The sequence below is a fragment of the Anarhichas minor genome, unplaced genomic scaffold, assembly GCF_050575085.1.
Source record: "Anarhichas minor isolate MPS153535 unplaced genomic scaffold, ASM5057508v1 ptg000079l, whole genome shotgun sequence".
Lineage (NCBI taxonomy): Eukaryota > Metazoa > Chordata > Actinopteri > Perciformes > Anarhichadidae > Anarhichas > Anarhichas minor.
This window is the reverse complement of record NW_027466525.1, coordinates 818,488-841,980: the sequence shown is the minus strand read 5'-3', so window position 1 is coordinate 841,980 and position 23,493 is coordinate 818,488. Positions and strand designations below refer to the sequence as shown.

The following is a 23,493-nucleotide window of genomic DNA, read 5'->3' as shown; positions in this document are numbered from 1 at the left end:
GTGGGGAGGCTGGAAATAGACTCAGTGGTAATGAGAGGTTGAGGGGATTGATCAGGGCTATGGAAAAACTAACACACACACACACACAGGTACACACTCTCAAAGTCCCTATGGGGTGACAAATCTTTCGTGGTCTGACAGCAGCAAACGGAGGAGCTCTGTCAACACATCTGTTTATACGGTGCTGAGTCCCCTACAGCAACACACACACACACACACACACACACACACACACACACACACACACACACACACACACACACACACACACACACACACACACACACACACACACACACACACACACACACACACACACACACACACACTCTGCCACTCAACTCTCACCTGTCAGCCCTGCACTGGTACCTGTTTATGATTTAAGCATTAAAGCTGTGTGTGTGTGTGTGTATGTGTGAACTAACAATGTACACACAAATACACACACACACAAGAGGTCAAGGTCACAGCAGGCCTCGGTGTGAGTGGATGACACATTGGTCTTTAATCGGCCTCTGAGTCATACTGTGAGCTTTGTGTGTGTGTGTGTACGTGTGTGTGTGTGTGTGTGTGTGTACCAGCTGTGGCGTGTCCTGCAGCAGCGGCAGCAGCGTGGCCTCCAGGATGGCCGTCTGGTCGGGGGTCAGGCCCTGCCACAGCGACAGCAGCAGCACCAGAAGGTGCGTGGCGCTGCGCAGGCCGACGAACGCCTCCTCCAGCAGCGCACGATTCTGCTCCGCCGCCTCCGCCAGCGCCATCACCTGGAGGGGGGAGGAGTCAGTGAACGTCTCTCCTAAATATATATATATATATATATATATATATATATATATATATATATATATATATATATATATATATATATATATATATATATATATATATATATATATATATATATATATATATATATATATATATATATATATATATATATATATATATATATTAGTCAGGAGATAACAACGTGGCAGGGAGGGTTTTTACATGCTTGAGTGGAAAGAAACAGCAGCTCAATGTGACATTTAACACACACTAATAATGACCTGTTTAACTAAACAACATATTCACAATGACATAGGAATTGTGGGATTGTAAATAATTCAAATGTTAATGTTATTTCTATTTGACACTGTTCGCTGTATGGCACAACACAGGTGGAGGCACTGATCTTCTTGATGAAACCGAGCTAAAGTTTAAACGTTTCTTATGAAGGCAGATGGTGAAAACACAAAGCTATCATGGAACATATTTCTTCAGGGGAAAAGGTATCACAACCAACAGGGGTTATGGGAAATGTGGTTTATATTTGGAGAAAGACTCAGTTCTGTTAAGACCATAACCTTATCTTTATTTTCCTCTCACTTTTACAGTGATGTAATCCAGGCTTTACCAACCATTCCACAATAAATATGATCCTATAAACACACCATATGTCTAAATGAAATATATGTTGAGCTTGACAGTTTACAACACTGGCATCCCGGAGGATTTATAAAAGGACCCGGTGGTGAACAGCAGCGTGAGACTCTCACATGGACGGGCTGAACACTCTTGACCTCGGTAGCAAAACAATCTCCATTGGAAGGATGACTGAATAAAAGTGCTGACACGATCTTGTTCTTGAGAGGAGGATGACAGTATATCATGGTGGTGGGGGGGGTAAATCATGGTGCTTTTAAAGCCCGGGGAAGTCCCCGTCTTGCAGAAGAAAGGATGACAGCTGTTGTACCGCTTTGTTCTGAGACTTTAAATAACGAGATGAAACAGGTGATGTCAACAGCAAGAATCAAAGAACACTCAGCGAACTTAAATGCGTCGTGTCGACCATCGCGTCTGAATCACTGATTAAAGACTCAAAGAAACGCTGCAGATGGTCCCTCGCTTCATAAATCTATCACTTCATACATCACAAACTAAATGAATTCCTGTGTTGGGAGGAACAGCATCTCCTTTGGTTCCCCAGAGGTCTGACCCTCCACAACACGCTGCTTCATCCCAGAAGACTCACACAACCTGTGTAAACACTTTAATGGGCATCGAGTCCACAGCTCCTTCATAAAATGAGCATCATAGACGTCAGAGCTGGGAAACGAGAGCCAGATCCCGGTGAGATCGGTCTTCCAAATAGTCCGATCTATTGGAATCGTACGCCAACTATTGATGATTAAAAATCATTGTGTTTGGTTTTCAAGGAGGAGGAAGTGAATCCGCGTCCTTCTACCCATAATTCCTGTAGTTTCAGGGCCGTTTCCTGTGTTTAAGATTAAATTCCCACTCAGACAGAACTGCCCTGCCGCTCTCTTTATAGAGGACTTGCATCCCATTTTCAGACTGACGAAACACGGGAGCGTTCAGAGGAGCTGGAGCTCTGATGACTCGCCCTCACACTCGTCGGGCCTCTGCAGCATCTTCAGAGTCTTTTTCCAGAGAAACTTCAGAAACCTGACCAGCAAACAGAAACAGAACACCGGCTTTGAAATGAAAACGAGGGTTAAAGAAGCAGCACAAGTGGCGCTTAAGTTCTTCTGGGTTTTAGTACACAGCGAGTGATGAATGCACAGAGGAGGAGTGGGACCAGGTGAACTCTGACCTCCAGTCTGGGGGGGGGGGGGGGGGGTCAATCCCTCCATCATTACAAACAACAAGAAGAGCGATGACAGAGCGAGACGGACGGTGACAAGGACAACAAGAATGGACAGGTCGGACGAAGAGGAGGAGGAGGAGGAGGGAAACGGGAGATGTAGGTGGAGGAGAGATGAACTGACGGAGAGAAGAAAAAAAAAGAAGAAGAGGTGAAAGCAGATCTGGGACTAATGGACGAGTGTGTTCACGATAATGAGTGATCCGCAGGCCCGAGCGCCAACGCACGCCAGCAGTTTGTTTGACAAATGGATCCAGCGCTCGTCATCTGATACTGAGAAAACAGAGATGGAAGAGTCCTAAGTGAAGTGTGTGTGTGTGTGTGTGTGTGTGTGGGGGGGGGGGTTAAGCAGCAATTGCCAAAGTAAGCCGTTTTGATTTGTGTAACACTAAACTCCAAACATATAGGTGCAGGAGAACGTCCTCTTAGACTGGCATGCAGAGATGTAAACAGACGGAGCTAAAAAAAAAAAAGCCGATTCACTTCCCCTCGTTTCCGAAAAAGTCCCGAGCTCTCCGTCCCAGCTGAGGTCATGTGTGAGTGCCGTGTCACTCACACACACACACACACACACACACACACACACACACACACACACAATGAATGAACACATAACCCTTATAAATAGAAGCACTTTGAATGTTTCTATGATTCTATTATCTGCTCACATAAAGCACTTTGTGTCTTCTGTATAAACAGACTTTAACACTGAATCTAACCTTGACCACCACAATGAGGAAAGAAACAAGGACCAAACGCGGCTGCTTAGCATTCATTTTTGCGTACGGACCATTTATATAATTCATGTTTAAAAACACCATCATCTTGGTATCTAAGGCTCTGGCATCATGTTGGCACCACTGTTTCAGACAATACCGACAGATTCCCAAAATGTGTAGAAACTTGTTCTCACAAAAAGGTAGAAACCTGAAACCGGCTCACACAATCCAGAACCCCGACATGAATTCCTGATATCCTCATACACGATTTATACCAAGCAACACACACACGCACACGCACACACACACACACACACACACACACACACACACACACACACACGACCCCAACCGCCCACCCCTCGGGGTCTCTCAAAGTGTGTGTGTGTGTGTGTGTATTGATAAAAGGCTCCAGGTCCAGTGAAGGGCTCCATTGTTGGCAGCAGCTCAGCTCCACACACACACTGATTGATGCCAGCTGAGAGAACACAAAGACACATTTAGCCTTACACACACACACACTTTGCCCAACTTTGCACACGGGCTGCTAACTCGTGTGCAAACAGCAGCTGAACTGCCGGCGACCTTAAACAACCTGCAGTAGGAGCTGCTGGTCTGAGATCAGGTCAGGATTGGACATAAAGGGACCCAGACCTGATTCTGTGGCTGAACCAGGACGCTTCCACATTGCACCATTTCTTTAGTCCAACTTCCTTTAGAGTGAAAGTGTGACTACTTTGCTTCACAGTATTCAAGCCTGAAAAAAAAGCAGATTTTAAGGTGAAATGATTTTCAGGAACCATTTATATTCCCAGTGTGTGTTTCTGTAGTTACTCTCTCTGCTAGAGGGGTAGGCACACGTCCACACTATATGTTTAACCATCGTAGCGAGCTAGCTACCAGCCAGCAGGTGGACATTCACGTTGATTTAAGTAGTTCTCTAGATAAACTAATATTCATACATTTTGTTTTCCCTCCTGGCAGTGACATTATTTCCAAAAACAGTGTCAACGTGTGCTTTCGTCCACCGACGCAGACCAGCAGATGTGCTGATATATACTTATACTTATAGAGCGACAAAGTAATTCAAAATGTAAATAAATTTGTGATTTCAGGACATTTTTCATACGTCATCCTCCCGGTCACTGATGGCTGACGGACGTGTGACAGTAAATCCATACGGTAGCTGATCTCCCCCAAATATCGTTTACAACGATACTCGTGATAAACCGGAATAACCGATAGAACTGCAAAAAACAGCATAAAGTGAACTGAGGATGAAAACATTCCCTCTCTCTTTCCCCTCTCTCTCTCCACCAATCCCCAACACACACACACACACACACACACACACACACATCATCAAAGATCAACAACAGAGTTAATAACACGCCTGTGGTGATAGCTCAAGTACCTCAAGGATCCCCGGTGCTGGACTCATGGCCTCCTGGATCAGTGATTGGTCCGGTTTCTGGCTTACGAGCTCAATAGAAGTGACTGAAACCAGTGGCTGCTAAAAACAACGTCTATTGAACGAGATTCAACAGAAACACACAATAAGCCACGATATGTTTTAATGTACTAATGTACTCTCTGCACGTTTCCTCTACAAAATCTGCTCGTAGCTAAAGATTGGAGACATGACTGCTTTGTATTAAGTCTTTTTTGTAATGTTTGGATTTATCAATTCATGTCTTATTTATTCATAGTATTATGGTATCATATAATAATGATATCAGTGGTATTATTAAATGGTCTTAAAATCACAACAATAGTTTTTCCTGTTCCGATGCGAGGGACGGAGGATGTTGAATGCAAAATTGATAAATTGTGATTTTTACAAATAAAATGTAATCTTTTATCGCAATTATATGCGGCACAATACATCGTCCAACACAGGTAGTCATTGTGCAATAAGGATGCTGTTCTTACTCGTACGCCAAGTAGTCTGTACCGACTGCAATGTAAACGTATCCGATACACGTAGTAGTGTATGAAGTACATGTAGTATACACTACACTCTCAGGTGATCAAACAAACACAGGACTTTCATCCAGGAGACCAGTGTCACAACGTCTTATTTTATTTTACGTTTCAGACATTTGTGACGTGTTTTCATGTTTCCATAAGTATTTTACTTAGTTTACGTACGTATTTTACTTAGTTTACGTACGTATTTTACTTAGTTTACGTACGTATTTTACTTAGTTTACGTACGTATTTTACTTAGTTTACGTACGTATTTTACTTAGTTTACGTACTTATTTTACTTAGTTTACGTACTTATTTTACTTAGTTTACGTACTTATTTTACTTAGTTTACGTACGTATTTTACTTAGTTTACGTACGTATTTTACTTAGTTTACGTACGTATTTTACTTAGTTTACGTACGTATTTTACTTAGTTTACGTACGTATTTTACTTAGTTTACGTACGTATTTTACTTAGTTTACGTACGTATTTTACTTAGTTTACGTACGTATTTTACTTAGTTTACGTACTTATTTTACTTAGTTTACGTACGTATTTTACTTAGTTTACGTACGTATTTTACTTAGTTTACGTACGTATTTTACTTAGTTTACGTACGTATTTTACTTAGTTTACGTACGTATTTTACTTAGTTTACGTACGTATTTTACTTAGTTTACGTACGTATTTTACTTAGTTTACGTACGTATTTTACTTAGTTTACGTACGTATTTTACTTAGTTTACCAAGTAAAATACGTACGTATTAATACCAACAGTAATGTTTTTCATAAACCTATCTAAGTGGTTGTGTTGCCGAGACGTTACCGCGACCGGCTCGCTGTAACGAAGCAGCTCAGATATCAGTAAACAGCCAAAAACATGAATGTGCTGCTGTCCAGTAGAAGCTAAGTAGTAGTAAAAGTGAGAGAGAGAGAGAGAGAGAGAGAGAGAGAGAGAGAGAGAGAGAGAGAGAGAGAGAGAGAGAGAGAGAGAGAGAGAGAGAGAGAGAGAGAGAGAGAGAGAGAGAGAGAGAGAGAGAGAGAGAGAGAGAGAGAGAGTGTGTGTGTGTGTGTGTGTGTGTGTGTACTCTACAGAGCCTACAGATTAGATGTTTCCTGTTCAGTTAGCCACAGCAAGCAGCGTGGATGAGCTCCAAGCCACACACACAAACAGAGAGCCACGTGAAAACACACACACACACACACACACACACACACACACACACACACACAGACACAGACTATCTGTGTTGGTGGAAAACGACAGCGGTGTGTTTGGCAGAAAGCAACGTGGCAGGACACATCCCTCGTTCCACCGGAGGACGAAAAAGAGGAAGAAGAGAGACGAGGAGGGAGAGGGAGTGAAAGAGAGAGATGAAGAAGACAGGAAGGAGAAATCAAGTGATGAAGACGAGCTGAGAGAGAAGAGAGAGAGTGAGTGAAGTAAAAGGACCGACACAAACAGAGAGAGAAAGGGGGGAGGAAAAAGAGAAGTGAGAGAAGTAAAGAACACAGTAGAAAGGTTCATTTTGGGGTCAAATGGTGTGTGTGTGTGTGTGTGTGTGTGTGTGTGTGTGTGTGTGTGTGTGTGTGTGTGTGTGCACAGGCTCAGTGTTTTCGTGTCTTAATTAAAGAGCCAATTAGAATCTGTGTTTAACGACGGCTGGAATTACAGAGCCCATTTCCTGGTGTAGGATGACTAATTGACACGCACACACACGCGCACGGATACAGTTACATACACAAACTCTGGAAGTCTTACACACACACTATTACTCAATAACATACACTCAAACACCCATGATCACACACATCTTCATTAACATCCCTTCCAGACACACACACAATAATAAATATGCTTTCACTTACACAGGTACAGGTCTCCTCAGTAATGAAAGCAGCGTAACAGATTCACTGTTTCAGTAACACACACACACACACACACACACACACACACATGCGTGCAAAGGCACTCGAGCGCTGAGGCCCAAATATCTAAATATGTGTCTTGTCTTTCAGCTGTTGTACATCCAGATGTCTGCTGCCAAACACCTGCACACACACACACACACACACACACACACACACACACACACACACAAGAACACTGCAGGGGCGTATGGTATGAAGGGTTTTCAGGGAGTTAACCTAAACACTACTGAGATGTGCTTCATTCTTCACCAAGACTCCTCTCTGCCTCTTTGTTCCTCCTGGTGTTTCGTCTCTTCTGTCATCTGAAGTTAAGAACATTTCACTAAACCTTGAAATCCACTTATTTCCGTGCTGTTGTCCAATGAGCGGGAGGCCGGGCAGTTGGGAGGCGGGGCTAGAGCGCTTGCTCTACGGGACCCGTGGGTGGATACAGCGTTTGAGTGAATCCAGTCCTCTTTATACATCCATAGTATTCTTCTTACATGTCTAAACCTTGTGTATATATTACCCACAATGCAACTCGACCACAGACAGTCATAGACTGTTTATAAGAAGTGGAGGTAGTCGTCGTGACATCACTCATTGGTTTGTGGACTGATGTTTTGAAGCCTCGAGTTTGGCGTTTTGGCCGTCGCCATCTTGCCTTTTTGCAACCAGTGAACAGGAAGTGACCATATTTGGACTGAGGAGGAGTGACGTAGAGATGCCGTATACGTCTCTGGTAGAGACCTGTCAATCACTGTGTAGCCCCGCCCTAAAGCATCCCCTGCTTTATGGTCTGTTTGACTCTAAATGGACCATAATGTACTAAATGAACATCATGCTGTATTGAAGAAGACTTGAAACTAGAGATTGAGACCATAAACTCATGTTTACAATGTTTACTGAGGTAATAAATCAAGAGAGAAGTAGAGTCATTTTCTCATAGACTTCTATACAACCAGAGGAGTCGCCCCCTGGTGGACACTAGAGAGAATGCAGCTTTAACACATGAAGCATCGGCTTCACATATTAGAACCAGAGTTTGCCGCCATGCTAGTAGCAGCTGATACAGCCTGCAGCAGAGATGAGGAGCAGGCTACATAGGTCTGGCTGTCTATTTCTAACCCCACATCCCTAATTATTTTTTCCATTTGCAAACTTGTCTTCAGACCTCTTTTCACATATGCGGTAGCACTGAAGACATGTAAACAGACTTTAATGTGCCAGATTGATGGAGTTTCCCTGAGCATTCTTTAAAATAAAAGCAATTAGTTATTAAAAAGCTCCAATCAGCTGAAAATGTGAAGACATATTGTCATGGTACATGTAGTAGTGCATGTATTTGGTACATTTTAGGAGGTAAATGGGAAAAGAAAATCACCGAAAGTTCTCCAACAAGTACAGATACTTCAGAAATTTAGAAATCGTGAGAGTAAAAGTTGCATTAAAGAGGCAGAAGTTCATTAACTTAATGCGGCTCATGTGAACAGAAAGAGACGGTGGAGACAGACGGTGGAGAGATCAGCATCTGTGCTCCCGTGTCTGATAGACAGACAGACAGTAACCACTATTGTCTGAGGTCAAAACAAGCAGCACACACACAATACTGATAACACAGTCTGTCTACACTCTCACTGATAAGACACGCGGGGGGGGGGGGGGGGGGGAGACAAGACGGGAGAAAGATGTGGAATAAGATGACGGTAGAGCAATTAGAAAACAGAGGTTGTTTATTCAGTTCTCAGTGGAGATTCGAGGGAGAAAATGTTCTTGATGTTTTCTGAGAGAAGCAGGAAATCAGAAAAAGAATGAGGCCGGTTGAAAAGTGGGTGTGAACCTAAAACACCTCGTTAAAATAAACTGATATTATCGGGAACAGCGACCAGATTCCAGCAGATCTTTGACCTGGAACCACGGATGTCGGATCCAGAAGTTTGATGCTTTTTTAAAATCTCATTTCAAGGAGAAACAGGTGCGTGTGAGCTAAACGCCTCAAAATACAAGAAGTGGAAAAAGTCTCTGGAGTTTCTCTGGTAAGAAAAATAAAGTCAAAGCCTCACCGCCTCCCCCAATCGAGGCTGTCAGAGATGCTTTAACAGGCCGTCGTTTAGCGGTTACGGACGGCTTGCTAAAACACGGCGGCGTGATTTATGAGCCTGCCCCCCCCGTCAAAGAGCCGACTCAGCTCTTGTGTTTTCTCTGGGACGGCGAGGCGGCGAGAGGGAGGCCCGTCTGCTTTTCTTTGACACGCGTGTTCACACGGTCGCCAAACAAAGAGCTTTATTCTGCACTGATAGGGCGTGTGTGAGAAAACACGCCCTCGCCCCATCACTCCCCAGAGCCCCCCCCCCCCCCTCTTTGATTAAAGAACTTTATTCTTAAAAAATAGAGGAAATCCTCACGTTTACAAACAGCACACTTTGAATGTGACACGATAGAATGAGACCTGTAGCTTTAAGAGGAACTACAACGGGAGGTTCAATTAAACACAAACCTATTGAACAGTGTGTTCAGTTACCCGTGCCACCATATTTAGTCTGCCAGAAGAATCCTCCCAAACACAACCTCAAAACACATGTATGTTGTACACACACACGTACACACACACACACGGTCTTAAGTGTCTCCTGCCCACATGCATTAGCACTCACTGACAAAAAAACAACATTTTACAAAACCTTAAATCCACACACCCTCTCCGTTTCTCACACACACACACGCTGAGGTAGGCGGTTGCTGCAGTTTGCTGGGTGGTCCTGAGGGCCCCGGAGGCCCCAGACGGAGCAGGGGACTAAATTACAGAGCATGACCCACCGCAGTGACACCCAACCTGGGATTAACACCCGGGCTGAGTCCCAGGCCACCAGTAGCCCCGGGGGCTGTGGGAGCTGACCTCGACAGGTTCAGAGGTGACCTCAAACACACACACACACACACACACACACACACACACACACACACACACACACACACACACACACACACACACACACACACACACACACACACACACACACACACACACACACACACACACACACACACACACACACACGGAGTCCAGGCCCACCCAGGACTGAAATAATGAGGGGGTTTGGTCGGTCCAGCTGGAGGAGAGAGGGGGTTCTGGGTGGAGGCTGGACTGGAGGACTTGGCCCCGACCAGACGGAGTATCTTGTGTCTAGAAATATCCAGATTGTGTCTACGTATACACTCGAGGCAGATCTCAGTCACACCTGGCAGCACATTTAGTCTCAACTGTATCACAAGAACAACTCTGGTCACCGAACCTTTGTTCCCGCACGCAAAATACAAGAGGAACACACTGCAGTGCATGGACATTAAGCAAGAGATCACTGAAGAACTCAACGTGGGAAAGGAGGAGGAGACACTAGTGGTGGAATCACATCAACCTTTAGGAGGGCTTCTGATGCACATCAACAGTTCGTGTTTGTGGTTTTAGTCTCTTCTGACACTGGTTTGGTTCACAGGAGTCCAAAGCTTGATTATGCAAATTCCCACCGTACAGTATCGGTCATATTGTGACGCACTGCAACCTGTGAATCAGCAACATGCACGTCACCTTCATTACAGATGGTCTGCAACAATGAAACTGCATTACGCTTTGAAGGAAAACGGATGAAGTTTGATTTTGACGTGTCATAAATACATTTCCATAGTTCGTGAATTTTGCATGAAGAGGAGGGCGGGTGGAGGAACAGGCTGCCGAAACTCATCACTAAACCTAACCAGGGAATCTTGTTGCGCTCTTGTTCTGTGAAAGAATCCCAACGAAACGTTTTCTGTTATCAAACTGCACTGAAACATCTGGAGGTGACATCACAGCGCCTGCATGTGGAGGTCGGGCCAGGTGAGAGGAAACTTGGAGGTGGAGAAGAAGGATATAGATCTCTGAAGCACACGCACACACACACACACACACACACACACACACACACACACACACACACACACACACACACACACACACACACACACACACACACACACACACACACACACACACACACACACACACACACACACACACACACACACACACAATAAAGAGGGCTGATACAGCTGTTTGGAAGTGTGGTCAGGGTCAAAGTTCAAACAGATACACTGACACCACACACACTCACGCCCTGAAGCAAGGCACTTAAATCAAATCAGACTGAAGCGCGTGCACAAACACACACACACGCTCCCAAAGAGACTTTGCGTGCACACACACACGCGACATACACTGTTAGCGAACGCGTATTAATAGCATGTGATGTGACTTAACCCAAGGGCCCGTTCCACCAGAACAGCTGCGAGTGCGGAGCCTCTGTCTGTGTGTGTGTGTGTGTGTGTGTGTGTGTTTGCTTTAAACCTTCCTCAAAAGCAAAATATATATGAACTTTGTTGGCCCGTCGAAGAGTTCAATGGTGCAAGAAAATACACACCGACACGCCTGACACACACGCACACACACTCACATAAACTCAAAACTGGTTGTGTACTCTGTGTACTTTCTACTGCACCACAGTGACCTGTACTCGCATCACATATATTAAAACATATTTTAAAGCACGTATTTTCGTTTGCTTTTGTTGTACTAAAGACTTTCACTCAGGAGATCACTGTTCATGTTCTGTGTTTCATTATTTTTATGTCCATGTTATATGTTGTGTCCTCAACTTGAACAATGTAACAAAGGTACTTAATAAACAGAATGTTTTATAAACCTAACCAAGTACTTTTGTTTCGTTAACGTCGATCACGTGTTTTCAAGCTGCATCCATAATCCTGAACACAATGCGTAACTGAGAATGTAGTTCAGTCGTATGTTAACGTTAAGAGACAGGGTCGGTTCATACTCTGATGATAAAGTCATTCCTATAGATGCCACCAGGTGTTTCTGGTGTCACTCCGACCAGGTGATCTTTCTATTGAGGGACACCCGAGTGTCTGAGTGACGACTGATTTCTGTTATCTTTTCTACTGATGTCTCAGTAAACGTGTAAAGTTCTCTTATCGTTGGAATCATCTGCAACTTTAAACTAGAATCCGAGCACATGAGTTCAAGCGCGAGGCTTTATTTGTCTTGAAATGGACTCTGCAGTCTGGAGTCAAACTCTGCGGATCTAATCGCAATTATTCACGCTGGAATAACACGAAGACACCCGATGACACGACTAATCAAAGCACTTTGGGACGTGATGATGATCTGCAGGTCACACTCAGAAACACGCTGAAGATAACTCATAGAAATCATAAAAATATCTACCTGTTATTTTCAGACTTTTCTCTTCATATGTGCTGTACGTTACCAATGTGTGTGTGTGTGGGACAGTGTTTAGTCTGAAGCCATATTTAGTCTCTCTGGTCATAAGAGGAGGCCTATAATCACACAGAACCTTTCTCTCTACTCATTACACACACACACACACACACAGGCCTGTCATTAACAGTTCACACTAACCTCCCAGGCTGCACACGTGCACACGCATATGGTAAACGAACACACACGGCAGGTTGTTTGCATGATAACACACATACTGTATGCACATTTTGATACATGTGTGCATTTGTAAAGAAGTACTTCTCCGCACGCACGCGCGCACACACACACACACACACACACACACACACACACACACACACACACACACACACACACACACACACACACACACACACACACACACACACACACACACACACACACACACACACACAGATGTGCGTCCAGCTGTGTGTCCGGCAGCCGTTGTGCTCTGTGGATCTGATTCATTCTGGCTGCTTTTGTGTCTGATATTATTTACATTTGACTTTAAAAAAGCCAAATGACGGGTTCATCCCCAAACTCACATCAGCTACATGTTCACAGAGGAGCAGGTCGGGAGAACTGATGGCTAACTGTGTGAAATACAAGATCTGGACAGTTTCACGATCATAACCTCTTAATAAAAACAGGTGAATTCACGCGTTAAGCACAGATCAATAGGCCTTTAGCAGAAGGCTTCTCTGGAGGTTTGTCATCACTGTGTTGTTTGCTGCTCCACGAGGAAACAACAGCGGGAGAAATGAGTGTAATAAAACATTACAACGTCCTGTTAGTAATATGTTCCTGTAACATTAGCCGAAGCTTGTGATTTGAGAAATAGAGAACAAAAAACACCAGATTCCTGGTCATCATGAGGAAGCTACGGTCTGTAGCCGGCTGTTCATAGGATGCTGTTAGTCTTTGTAATCAATACGTTGAAATGCTCAAGTGTTTGAAAAGATCAGAGCAGAAGCCACAGAAACAAGAAGCATCTTGTTTATTGAGTTATTATATTCCGAGCACACTAAAATAATGCATTAAGTCGCCTAGTGTCCTTATGATGGCTGGAGAACGTCTGTTACATATTGGTAGTTCTCAGGATCTGCAGAGCTCACTGTAATTAGAATATACGACAAACGTGATTTAATTGTCATTATTTAAAGTTACAACAAAGAACTTTCATTTAGTGTTGATTCTGTCGCCCCCTGTGGACTAAAGTGGTAGTGTTTCACCAGACTCTTTAGAAAACCTCTCATGTTACTGCAGCAGGGTCTGACAGTCTGAACCTCTCAGTCCTGGTTCTGGTTCTCCCGTGCCTCCCTTCCCTCCAGCGGAGATACACGTTTGTTGTGGTTCCTCGCTACGACAATGATCTATGAACTGCACTTCTCTTTGGACAGGAGTGTCCTTACAGGACTTACAGGTCAAATGAAATGTCATTTTCCAAACCCTGGTTATCACGACACAGCTGGATACCAAACACTATATGCTGCATGTTTAAACATGCAGCCGATCACATTACTGTCACTGCTTTACGTGATGAAAGACGACCGGGTAGGACAGTGTGTGTGTGTGTGTGTGTGTGTGTGTGTGTGTGTGTGTGTGTGTGTGAGAGTGTGTGTGTGTTGCTTAGTGCACGTGTGTGTTGAGTATTGTTACTTGTGGTCAGAGACCAAAACAAGGCAGTCTAATCTTGGCAGACAAAACACAGAGAGATCCTGACTACAAATTAGCACCACACACAGAGACACACACACACAGACACACACACACACACAGAGACAGACACACACAGACACACACACACACACACAGAGACAGACACACACAGACACACACACACACACAGAGACACACACAGACACACACACACACACACACACAGAGACAGACACACACAGAGACAGACACACACAGACACACACAGACACACACACACACACACACACACACACACAGAGACAGACACACACAGACACACACACACACACAGAGACACACACAGACACACACACACACACAGAGACAGACACACAGAGACAGACACACACACAGAGACACACACAGAGAGACACACAGACACACACACACACACACACACACACAGAGACAGACACACACAGAGACAGACACACACACACAGAGACAGACACACACACACACACACACACAGAGACAGACACACACACACACAGAGACAGACAGACAGACAGACAGACAGACAGACAGACACAGACACACACACAGACACACACACACACAGACAGACAGACACACACACAAACATCTTTTCCACCTTTTTTTTCCTCCACTAAGTCAAAGCTTCTTTTTGTTTTACTGATATTTTACTGTGTTTTTCATCGTCACATCAGAACACTTCAGCTAAGACCTTTGAGAAACACGGACAATAAGTTGAATAATGTTGGAGTCCTTGACAGGGTTTAGTGATCTCCGTCTGTAGGTGTAGAACTGTGTGTCTGAGGGCTCTCTGGCTCTCAGGTTCAAGAAACACTTTGCTACAGATGCTACTAATCACACTTAGATGACCCATAATGCACCATGGCTTTGCAATTTGTGTGACTTTTCATGCTGAATGAAGAGAAGCTGCTGAAAAAATAAAGAAAACTGTTTTCGTCTGACGGAGAAAGAGAAAAAAAGTTGTCCCAGAATGTTGCACACACAAACACAAACCTACGCACACACTGATGCAGAAACGCATGCACAACCCTTGCTCACCTACACACAACCTGTACACACTCAGTGTCCCCACGGTCCAACATTGAACCACACACTTGATGCAGTCCAGACCAGAGAGACCTGAGAAGCCAACACACACACACACACACACACACACACACACACAGAGAGAGAGAGAGAGAGAGCCAGGTCTGAGGTGATGGTTTTGGTCCCGGTGAAAACAACACTAATTTGGAGCTGAGGAGCTTTGGCAGGCCGAGTCATAATTCCATAAACTTACAGCTGTAGGAGCCGAAAGCTAATCAAAAAGCTAAAAGTGCTAATGTGAAGTCAATTGGGCCGATGTTAATGCTATTGTGATGCTAACACACCGATAACATAGCTTGATGCTAAGCTAATTACAGCTAATCCGATCAAACACACTGGTGGCACGCACACGCACACACACACACACACACACACACACACACACAATATACTTGTATTTATGTAAACAAAACATAAACACCGGTCTCGAACCAACAGCCTTCTGCTAGAAAATCCCTGGTCCCATCCTCCATAAGTAGTCTGGAGGACACTTTTAAAGCGAGGGACAAATTCCCTCCAGACAGCAACAAGGCCGAAAGGATTGAGAGGGTTCTTTATTTTATACTTTGATATTCTGTGAAAAATCAAATCAAAGCCCAACGCGTCTTAATGGAAATAGAGAGCCGGGTGATGGAAGCATTGTAGGAGTGTCGGAGGACTTGCTGTCGATTTATTTGAAGATATTTCGCCTCTAAAGGGAAATCGGACCGATGATGAAGATTTTTTTACCCGCGCGAAAGGCTGAGAGGAACTGAGGAAGCCTTCATCGAGTCCAGTTGCTCCTTAACTGAGCACGTCTATACATCCTGTGTAGGCGACAACCTCCGGTTCTGCAGAGCGAAGCCGATGCTTCAAGTGTTAAAGCTGCCTTCTCTCTAATGTCCACCAGGGGGCGACTCCTCTGGTTGTATAGAAGTCTATGAGAAAATGACTCTACTTCTCTCTTGATTTATTACCTCAGTAAACATTGTAAACATGAGTTTATGGTCTCAATCTCTAGTTTCAAGTCTTCTTCAATACAGCATGATGTTCATTTAGTACATTATGGTCCATTTAGAGTCAAACAGACCATAAAGCAGGGGATGCTTTAGGGCGGGGCTACACGGTGATTGACAGGTCTCTACCAGAGACGTATACGGCGTCTCTACGTCACTCCACCTCAGTCCAGATATGGTCACTTCCTGTTCACTGGTTGCAAAAAACAACAACATGGTCATAATCCAAGATGGCGACGGCAAAATCCCCGAACTCGAGGCTTCAAAACATCAGTCCACAAACCAACGAGCGACGTCACGATGACTACGTCCACTTCTTATAAACAGTCCGTGATCCTTTGACATGGCTGAAAATCTTTACTCCCTTCTCATAATTATATCTTCTGATGAAACGTATCAGTAATAATAAAAGTGAGTATTTTTTTATGCATAACAAAAAGCAGGAACCAGTAGCACATGACTAAAACTCTCAAGATTCTCATTTGCTTGCGGCTCCACATTGATCTGCTACTTAGAACGGAGACATAAACACACGTTCTCCAGCCTGCGCCCAGAAATCCATTAGCCACAGCTCTGAATGCAGATCTGTATACATTGTTCCACCGTATTACAGCTACACAGGCTGCCAGACTTTGTCCCATTGTGCATATGGTTTTCCATAGATGCAGACCGCATGACGCGCTGCGTGCACCGCTATATTTACAGCTAATTAAATAATGGAATGACACGCACGCACGCACACTCACACGCTCACGCACGCACACACACACACACACACACACACACACACACACACGCTCACACACACACACGCGCTCACACGCACACACACACACACACACACACACACTGGTCATTGTTGAAATGGCATTTTCCATCAGCAAGAGGAATTTATTCATCAAAAAAAAATCAGATACACGTGGAAAATGTCCTCCATCATGTTGACACAGTGTGTGTGTGTGTGTGTGTGTGTGTGTGTGTGTGTGTGTGTGATCTTATTATTTGGGGTGTATCCTCTACTGACCTGCAGACAGAGCCCTGCTGGTTTTAAACAAAGAGTGATTAGTCTGCGCTGACCTGGGATCAGACATTAAACACAACGGGACTGATAACAGAAACAATATTCACTTTGATTTCAGGGTTTGAACTTGGATAATAATAATGAATAATCTTATTATAAATAAATCCACTTTAATGTCCACTCCAACATAAACTTTGTCCTTAAAAAAACTACTTTTATTCATGTTGCAGATTAATTTAACAAACTTACTTTACTTCATATCATCGTGAGTATTAACATTTAGTCACTTAAACCCTGTTTATTAATCTAATCCTCTGACTTACTTTACTTTAGAGGTTCACTTTTAAGAGTTCTGGTGCATTTACAGCCTTTATTACAGATAGGGGAGACTAGGGAGATATATTTATATATAGTTTTTTAAATGAAGACATCTTTTGTCCCGGGAGTTGTTTTTTAAAAGGTACAACTTCAGCTTCAGTCAAAACGTGTTTTTAGCCTAAAAGTTCAGTCTGCTGATGTGATGATTCTTCATCGTATAAACAAACTAACGTCGTTAGGCCCGTTAAACTGATTCCATGTTGTGTTATCCTTCATATCATTTATAGTAATAAAGTCACGGATCACTCAAAGGTAACAGAACAGTTCTGTGTTGTTACGTCAGCATTTCAAACCTTGTGCATCGAAGTGAAGGAAGACGGTTAAAATCTAGAACTATTCCAGATACACTTGTGCCATCACACCAAGACGTGTTTCGCTTTCATAACATTCTCAACTTTCCTCAGCTCGTCAATGTGACACTTGGCTCCGGCCGCCGATCAACACGAACAAGAGGAGGGCTTCACTGACTTCCTGTTTAGATGTCGGTCGATGAGGTGGGAACGAAGGCAGACGAAAGCTGATGATTTTAACTACTATTAACTATTTCATTCCACCCCTCCTCCTCCTCATTCCACACAGAGAGCTCCATGTCTGCATTGAATCCATTCTCTCCCCGTTATTTACATTTGATCTCCACCATCATCAGCTGCTTCGCCGAGGGATTGTTTCTCAGCTGGCGAGTCCTGTAGCGACGCATCTCTGTGTGATCGGGGCCTTAATGGGCTAAATGCTAATCAGCCATTTTAAGAACAGGGCATTCATCCATGAAACAGATGAATTTGGGGAGCCAAGAGGAAGTTGTGCTGCTGAGTTTTGAATCGCTGCCGACTCCCAGAACTGCATGAATTCTAAAGGACTCTCATGTATCTGCAGTGATACGTATATTTTGTACATATCAGCGTTTTTAGTTTACGTATGCACCAGTTTTTCCTGTTGTTGTATTAACCAGGAAACAGGAAATAGTTTGTGTATAAAACCCAGGTTGTGGGACGTTGTGGTTCAAGGAGCGTTTACTTTTCCTTGCTTCATATTACAATGAGCATCACTCTGAAGTGTGTTTTTGACACTGAAAAGCCTGCTTCAATGTGTCTTACTCCACTCACTGCCACTAGTGGAGACCAGAGACGCAGCAGATGGATGTTTCCAATCACCCTTTCCCTGTGGTCTCTTGACTCGTAACGTCATTGAAAGCATACGAGTTTACAGTCTGTGGTCGACATGGCCGACAGCGTGAAACTCCACACACCGGCTCGGGAGCTGCGAAGTTGATTTCATTTACTCTGCGGCCAAACAAAAAAAGCTTCCCACGACCAGAGCGCCCTGCTGCGGTTTCTCTCTGCTACACTCAGAAGTGAAGTTTTGAAACCACGACACGAGGTCAGCGCTGACCTTTGACACCAGGCCGAATGAAGTGGGATCCAGGTCTTCATCGAGGCGGGTCCAGATGATGGTGGAGTTACAGGTTTCCCAGGTCAGGCCTGGACTGTTGGCACTGAACCATCAGACGGTTTAATTAAAGCTGCAGGCTGTAATTCTCTAATCTCCTCTCAGCGTGAAAGCTTTCCAACATGGATGATTTATTAAATCTCTGCTCGGCGCCCAGCAACAGGACACAATGAGAAATGATGCGGTAAGCATGGTGGGAAACCTTTTCTTCATTCAGGCACCGGCCAGGACTCCAGTTTGAATATATAAACTCTAACTGGAGCACAGCAGGACGGATGACTGTCTCTTCAGGGGACTAAAGGAATTATGAATAATGAATTAGCCTTTAAACTCACACTGTACCGATTATCTTCTAATGTTTGACTTCCTCTCATTTAACAGTTCACTCAAGGTTTCATCAATTCTCTGTTCAACTCTTGTTTTTAATCTTCATCCTGTTTTGAACTAGTTCCTCGTCCTCATGCTGAGTCATCTGATTGTTTCCTCCTGTGCTTTATCTATTCCACTGATTGATCTGCAGCTTTGTTTGAGTATTTATTTCTTACACTGCGTCTTTAAGTCCTTCCTTTAAAGGTGACATTTCATGCTCATTTCCAGGTTCATCCTTGTATTTTGGGGTTTCTACAGGAACATGTTCACATGCTTTAATGTTCAGGAAACACATTATTTGTCTCATACTGTCTGTCTGAATAAACCTGTATTCACCGTCTGTCTGAAACGCGCCGTTTTAGCGCCTGTCTCTTTAAGACATCCCTCCCGAAAAAGGCCAGTCAGCTGTGATTGGCTTGTAAGAAAAATGTACATGTAAAGGAAGTTAAGCGGGCGGTATATTCTAATGAGCCTACATGTGACATACAGTAGTGAGGGGAGACAAATCTGATTGGCTTGTTGAATCACATGTGTTGTGATCCAGGCAGCCCACAAAACAAAGTGACTGGGTTGTTTGTGGGTTAGACCCTCCAGAAACACAGATGTATGTGCACAAGCTCAGTCAGGTTTAGAAAAAAAACCTACTTGGTTAGTTTTAGGAAAAGAGGGTTTAAGGTTATAATAACTACAGAAGTGACAAAACTTTAGTACGAAGTTAACCTTAACTTCTCATTTCACATCAGGCAGAAAACAGCAGTCTCCTGAGAAAGACCGTTTTATATTGGACCCTCCCACCTGTGTGTGTTTTTGCTCTCTTTATAGCTCCTGGTTCATGATTACGTGGATTACATACTATAGAGATGCCCCCCCGAAACTCACTTCTAACCAGGAACCAGTTCTAAATGAGTAAAAACCCAGAGTATCAGTGTTAACAGTTCTGCTATCGGTACTTTCTTAGTACTCAAACATCCTCTCTCTGTCTCTTTGTCTCTCTCTCTGTCTCTTTCTGTATGTGTCTTTGTCTCTTTGTCTTTGTCTCTTTGTCTCTCGGTCTCTTTGTCTCTGTCTCTCTGTCTCCTCTCAGTACAGCGTGAGACTCACATCATGATCAGAGAGAAGGAAACATTGTAGAACTCTGGTCGTCTCAAACACAATAAAACCCTCACAAGTAAATTCATCACAACATGTGACCAACAAGCAGAACATCAGTCTGTCTGTGGAGCAGCCCTCAGGTAACGGTAGTGATGTCATACGGTAGTGATGTCATACGGTAGTGATGTCATACGGAGTTTGATCACAAGAACAGGATCATCAATGAAAGATAATCACTGAGATCATTGATTTGCTGAGATAAAGATTTTAGAACTTCTTGTGTTGCTGCTCAAGAAAAACTTTGTTTCCATAGAAGAAGAATAAAGAAATGTTGATTATTTTCTTAATTATTCGTCTTTTTTTCTCACAAAATAATCAAAAAGAACCGATAAGAGTATCGATAAGGAACCAAACCGATGAGAGTACTAGTATGGATATAATCCTAACGATACCCGTCCCTACGTACTCGTATATCTATAATCTATAATAAAAGGATTACTACGGACGCTGTGAGAGAACAGCCTGATATGCAGCGTCCTCGCCCTCAGTAAACGTCCTCTTCTCTGATGGAGAGCTCGGATCTCTCCGTCGGTCGCAGGGCAGACAGCAGACAGATGGAAGCAGATCAATAGGCAATAAAATCAGACAATAAAAGTCAGATTTGTTCTTTGATTCTTTCAGCTGTGAGATCAGAGGGCAGGAAGGAGAGCCGGAGGAAGAGGAGATCATCCACCACTCTCTCTCCGTCTGCCTCATTCAAATCTCTCTTTTCATATTTCTTAAGTCTCTGTGGAGTTCATCTCTTCTCCTGTTTCACAATCTTTGATTCACAACAGAAAGACACATCTTTGTATGTCCATCTCATCAACATCTGTCCTGCACCGTCAACTAAACGTAAAAACAGAGTTGCATTGTGTTTCCATCCATCTCTTCCATGTTTTGTTTCTTTGCATCTCTTAAACTCTTTGCATTTCATCCGTCTCTCCTGTAGTTCAGTTCCCTCCTCATCTTTATAGTTGGTATATCTAGTATTCTCATTCTTTGTGTTGTCTTTGTTCCCCCCCACCACCACCACATCCATGTGTTAATAATAAAGCCTCCTCCAGCTGCCACCACATCTATGAGGAAATCCTCTGGCAGGTCGTCTGCGTCTGTCTGATAAAGAACAGTACAGATGTTTCCTCCTCGCTCTCGTCCTTCTGTGATTGTTTTTACACGACTTTCGCGGGTCCCCCCCCAAAAGATATCTGAACTGACCCTACTGGAACCGATGTGGATTGCGTGTCGTCCCGCCCGCAACCGCTGCGGCATTTAATGAGCATCGAACCTGATTCCAATCTGGGCAAGATAAAAAAAATGATGAAGCCAGAAGGAATAGAGAGAAATCAGAGCCAGACCGGTGTTCAGGGCGGGGCTGATTCGGTTTGGGCTGACAACCAAAGTTCTATCAGAGAGAAGTCATCTGATCCTACTGATGTAACGAGCTTCAACAAAGCTAAACCTGACACGGTTTTAACTGTGAACAGACCTTTTAATGACCTAATGCTACCTAGAAATTGAACGGAGGCGTAATTTAAACCCTAAATAATGAAACAGGGGTTTGCTCATCACAAAAAGTTTTGAAGCGGATGAATAGATTAAACTCACTACAAACTTCTACAAACATTCATGCTTTTAAATGAATGAAACTCTGATGTACACGGTGAACGATTTGACTTGTAGCTGAACATAAAGCAGCAAACACCTGAGCTATGTGAAGATATAGTGGAGTCTCTCTCTCTCTGTTCTTTCTTGTGTTGAGCCGGCCACCAGTGCTTTTAGTGCATGTGAGCCGCCGGCTCAACGTCGACATGTTGAGAGCCGTTGAGAGGGTATCGACCCAATCTCCTCATCCCTGATCGTGCACCTTTAAAAAGGTAGAATATGTTCTCACATTATCAGTTTGTACGACCTTCCTCTCTGGCTCAACAGGCGAGCCAGAGAGGAAGAGAGAGGGACCGGCGTTGGTGAGAACCAGGCGGCAATAGATGAGCATGATGTTCATTTAGTACATTATGGTCCATTTAGAGTCAAACAGACCATAAAGCAGGGGATGCTTTAGGGCGGGGCTACACAGTGATTGACAGGTCTCTACCAGAGACGTATACAGAGTCTACTTCACTCCTCCGCAGTCCAGATATGGTCACTTGGTAACTTCTGTTAAACGGCTGCAAATAAAACAAGATGGCGACGGTGAAATCACCAAACTCTAGGCTTCCAAACGTCAGTCCACAAAACAACAGGTGACGTCACGATGATGCCTCCACTTCTAATATCCAGTCTGTGGTGAGAACAAAGCCAGGAATCAAAAGAAACTGTATTTTCTGATTGTTTCACAGCAGTCACGTCCTAACGCACAGATAAACACATCCACACGCTTCACTCTCTAACATAAATGAGGATTGAGATGGATTGTTTTTTTATCAGTAAATACTTGTTTTTTTAGGAAATTCTTGCACATTATACCTTTAAAGTAACTAGTTGTACTACTCGACTTCAGCAAACACCTGGAACAACACTCCGTGGGCCTGTACACAGCTAGAGCTGTTTGCTGTGGCTCTTCATCGAGGGATAAGACTAAATCCCTCACTCAGGACACACACACACACACACACACACACACACACAGACCATTGAGTGTCAGTCAGCTGAATGAAAGACAGCCATTCAGTGATAAGACAGACAGTCACATAAACAGACTGTCTAAAGGAAAACAAACCAGACCACCATCACCCCTCTGTGCTCCATTCAGCCTCAGTGTGTGTGTGTGTGTGTGTGTAGGACGGAGAGAGAGAGAGAGAGAG

At 43.8% G+C, this 23,493-nt stretch overlaps 1 protein-coding gene across 1 annotated transcript in view; it reads right to left on the bottom strand.

The window, feature by feature from the left end:
• The window catches only part of bbs9 (Bardet-Biedl syndrome 9), a 152,158-nt gene that overhangs the window by 71,770 nt on the left and 56,895 nt on the right, over positions 1 to 23,493 (bottom strand). The window contains 1 exon segment of the mRNA XM_076081122.1: positions 579 to 761. Coding sequence (XP_075937237.1) covers positions 579 to 761 — 183 coding nt within the window.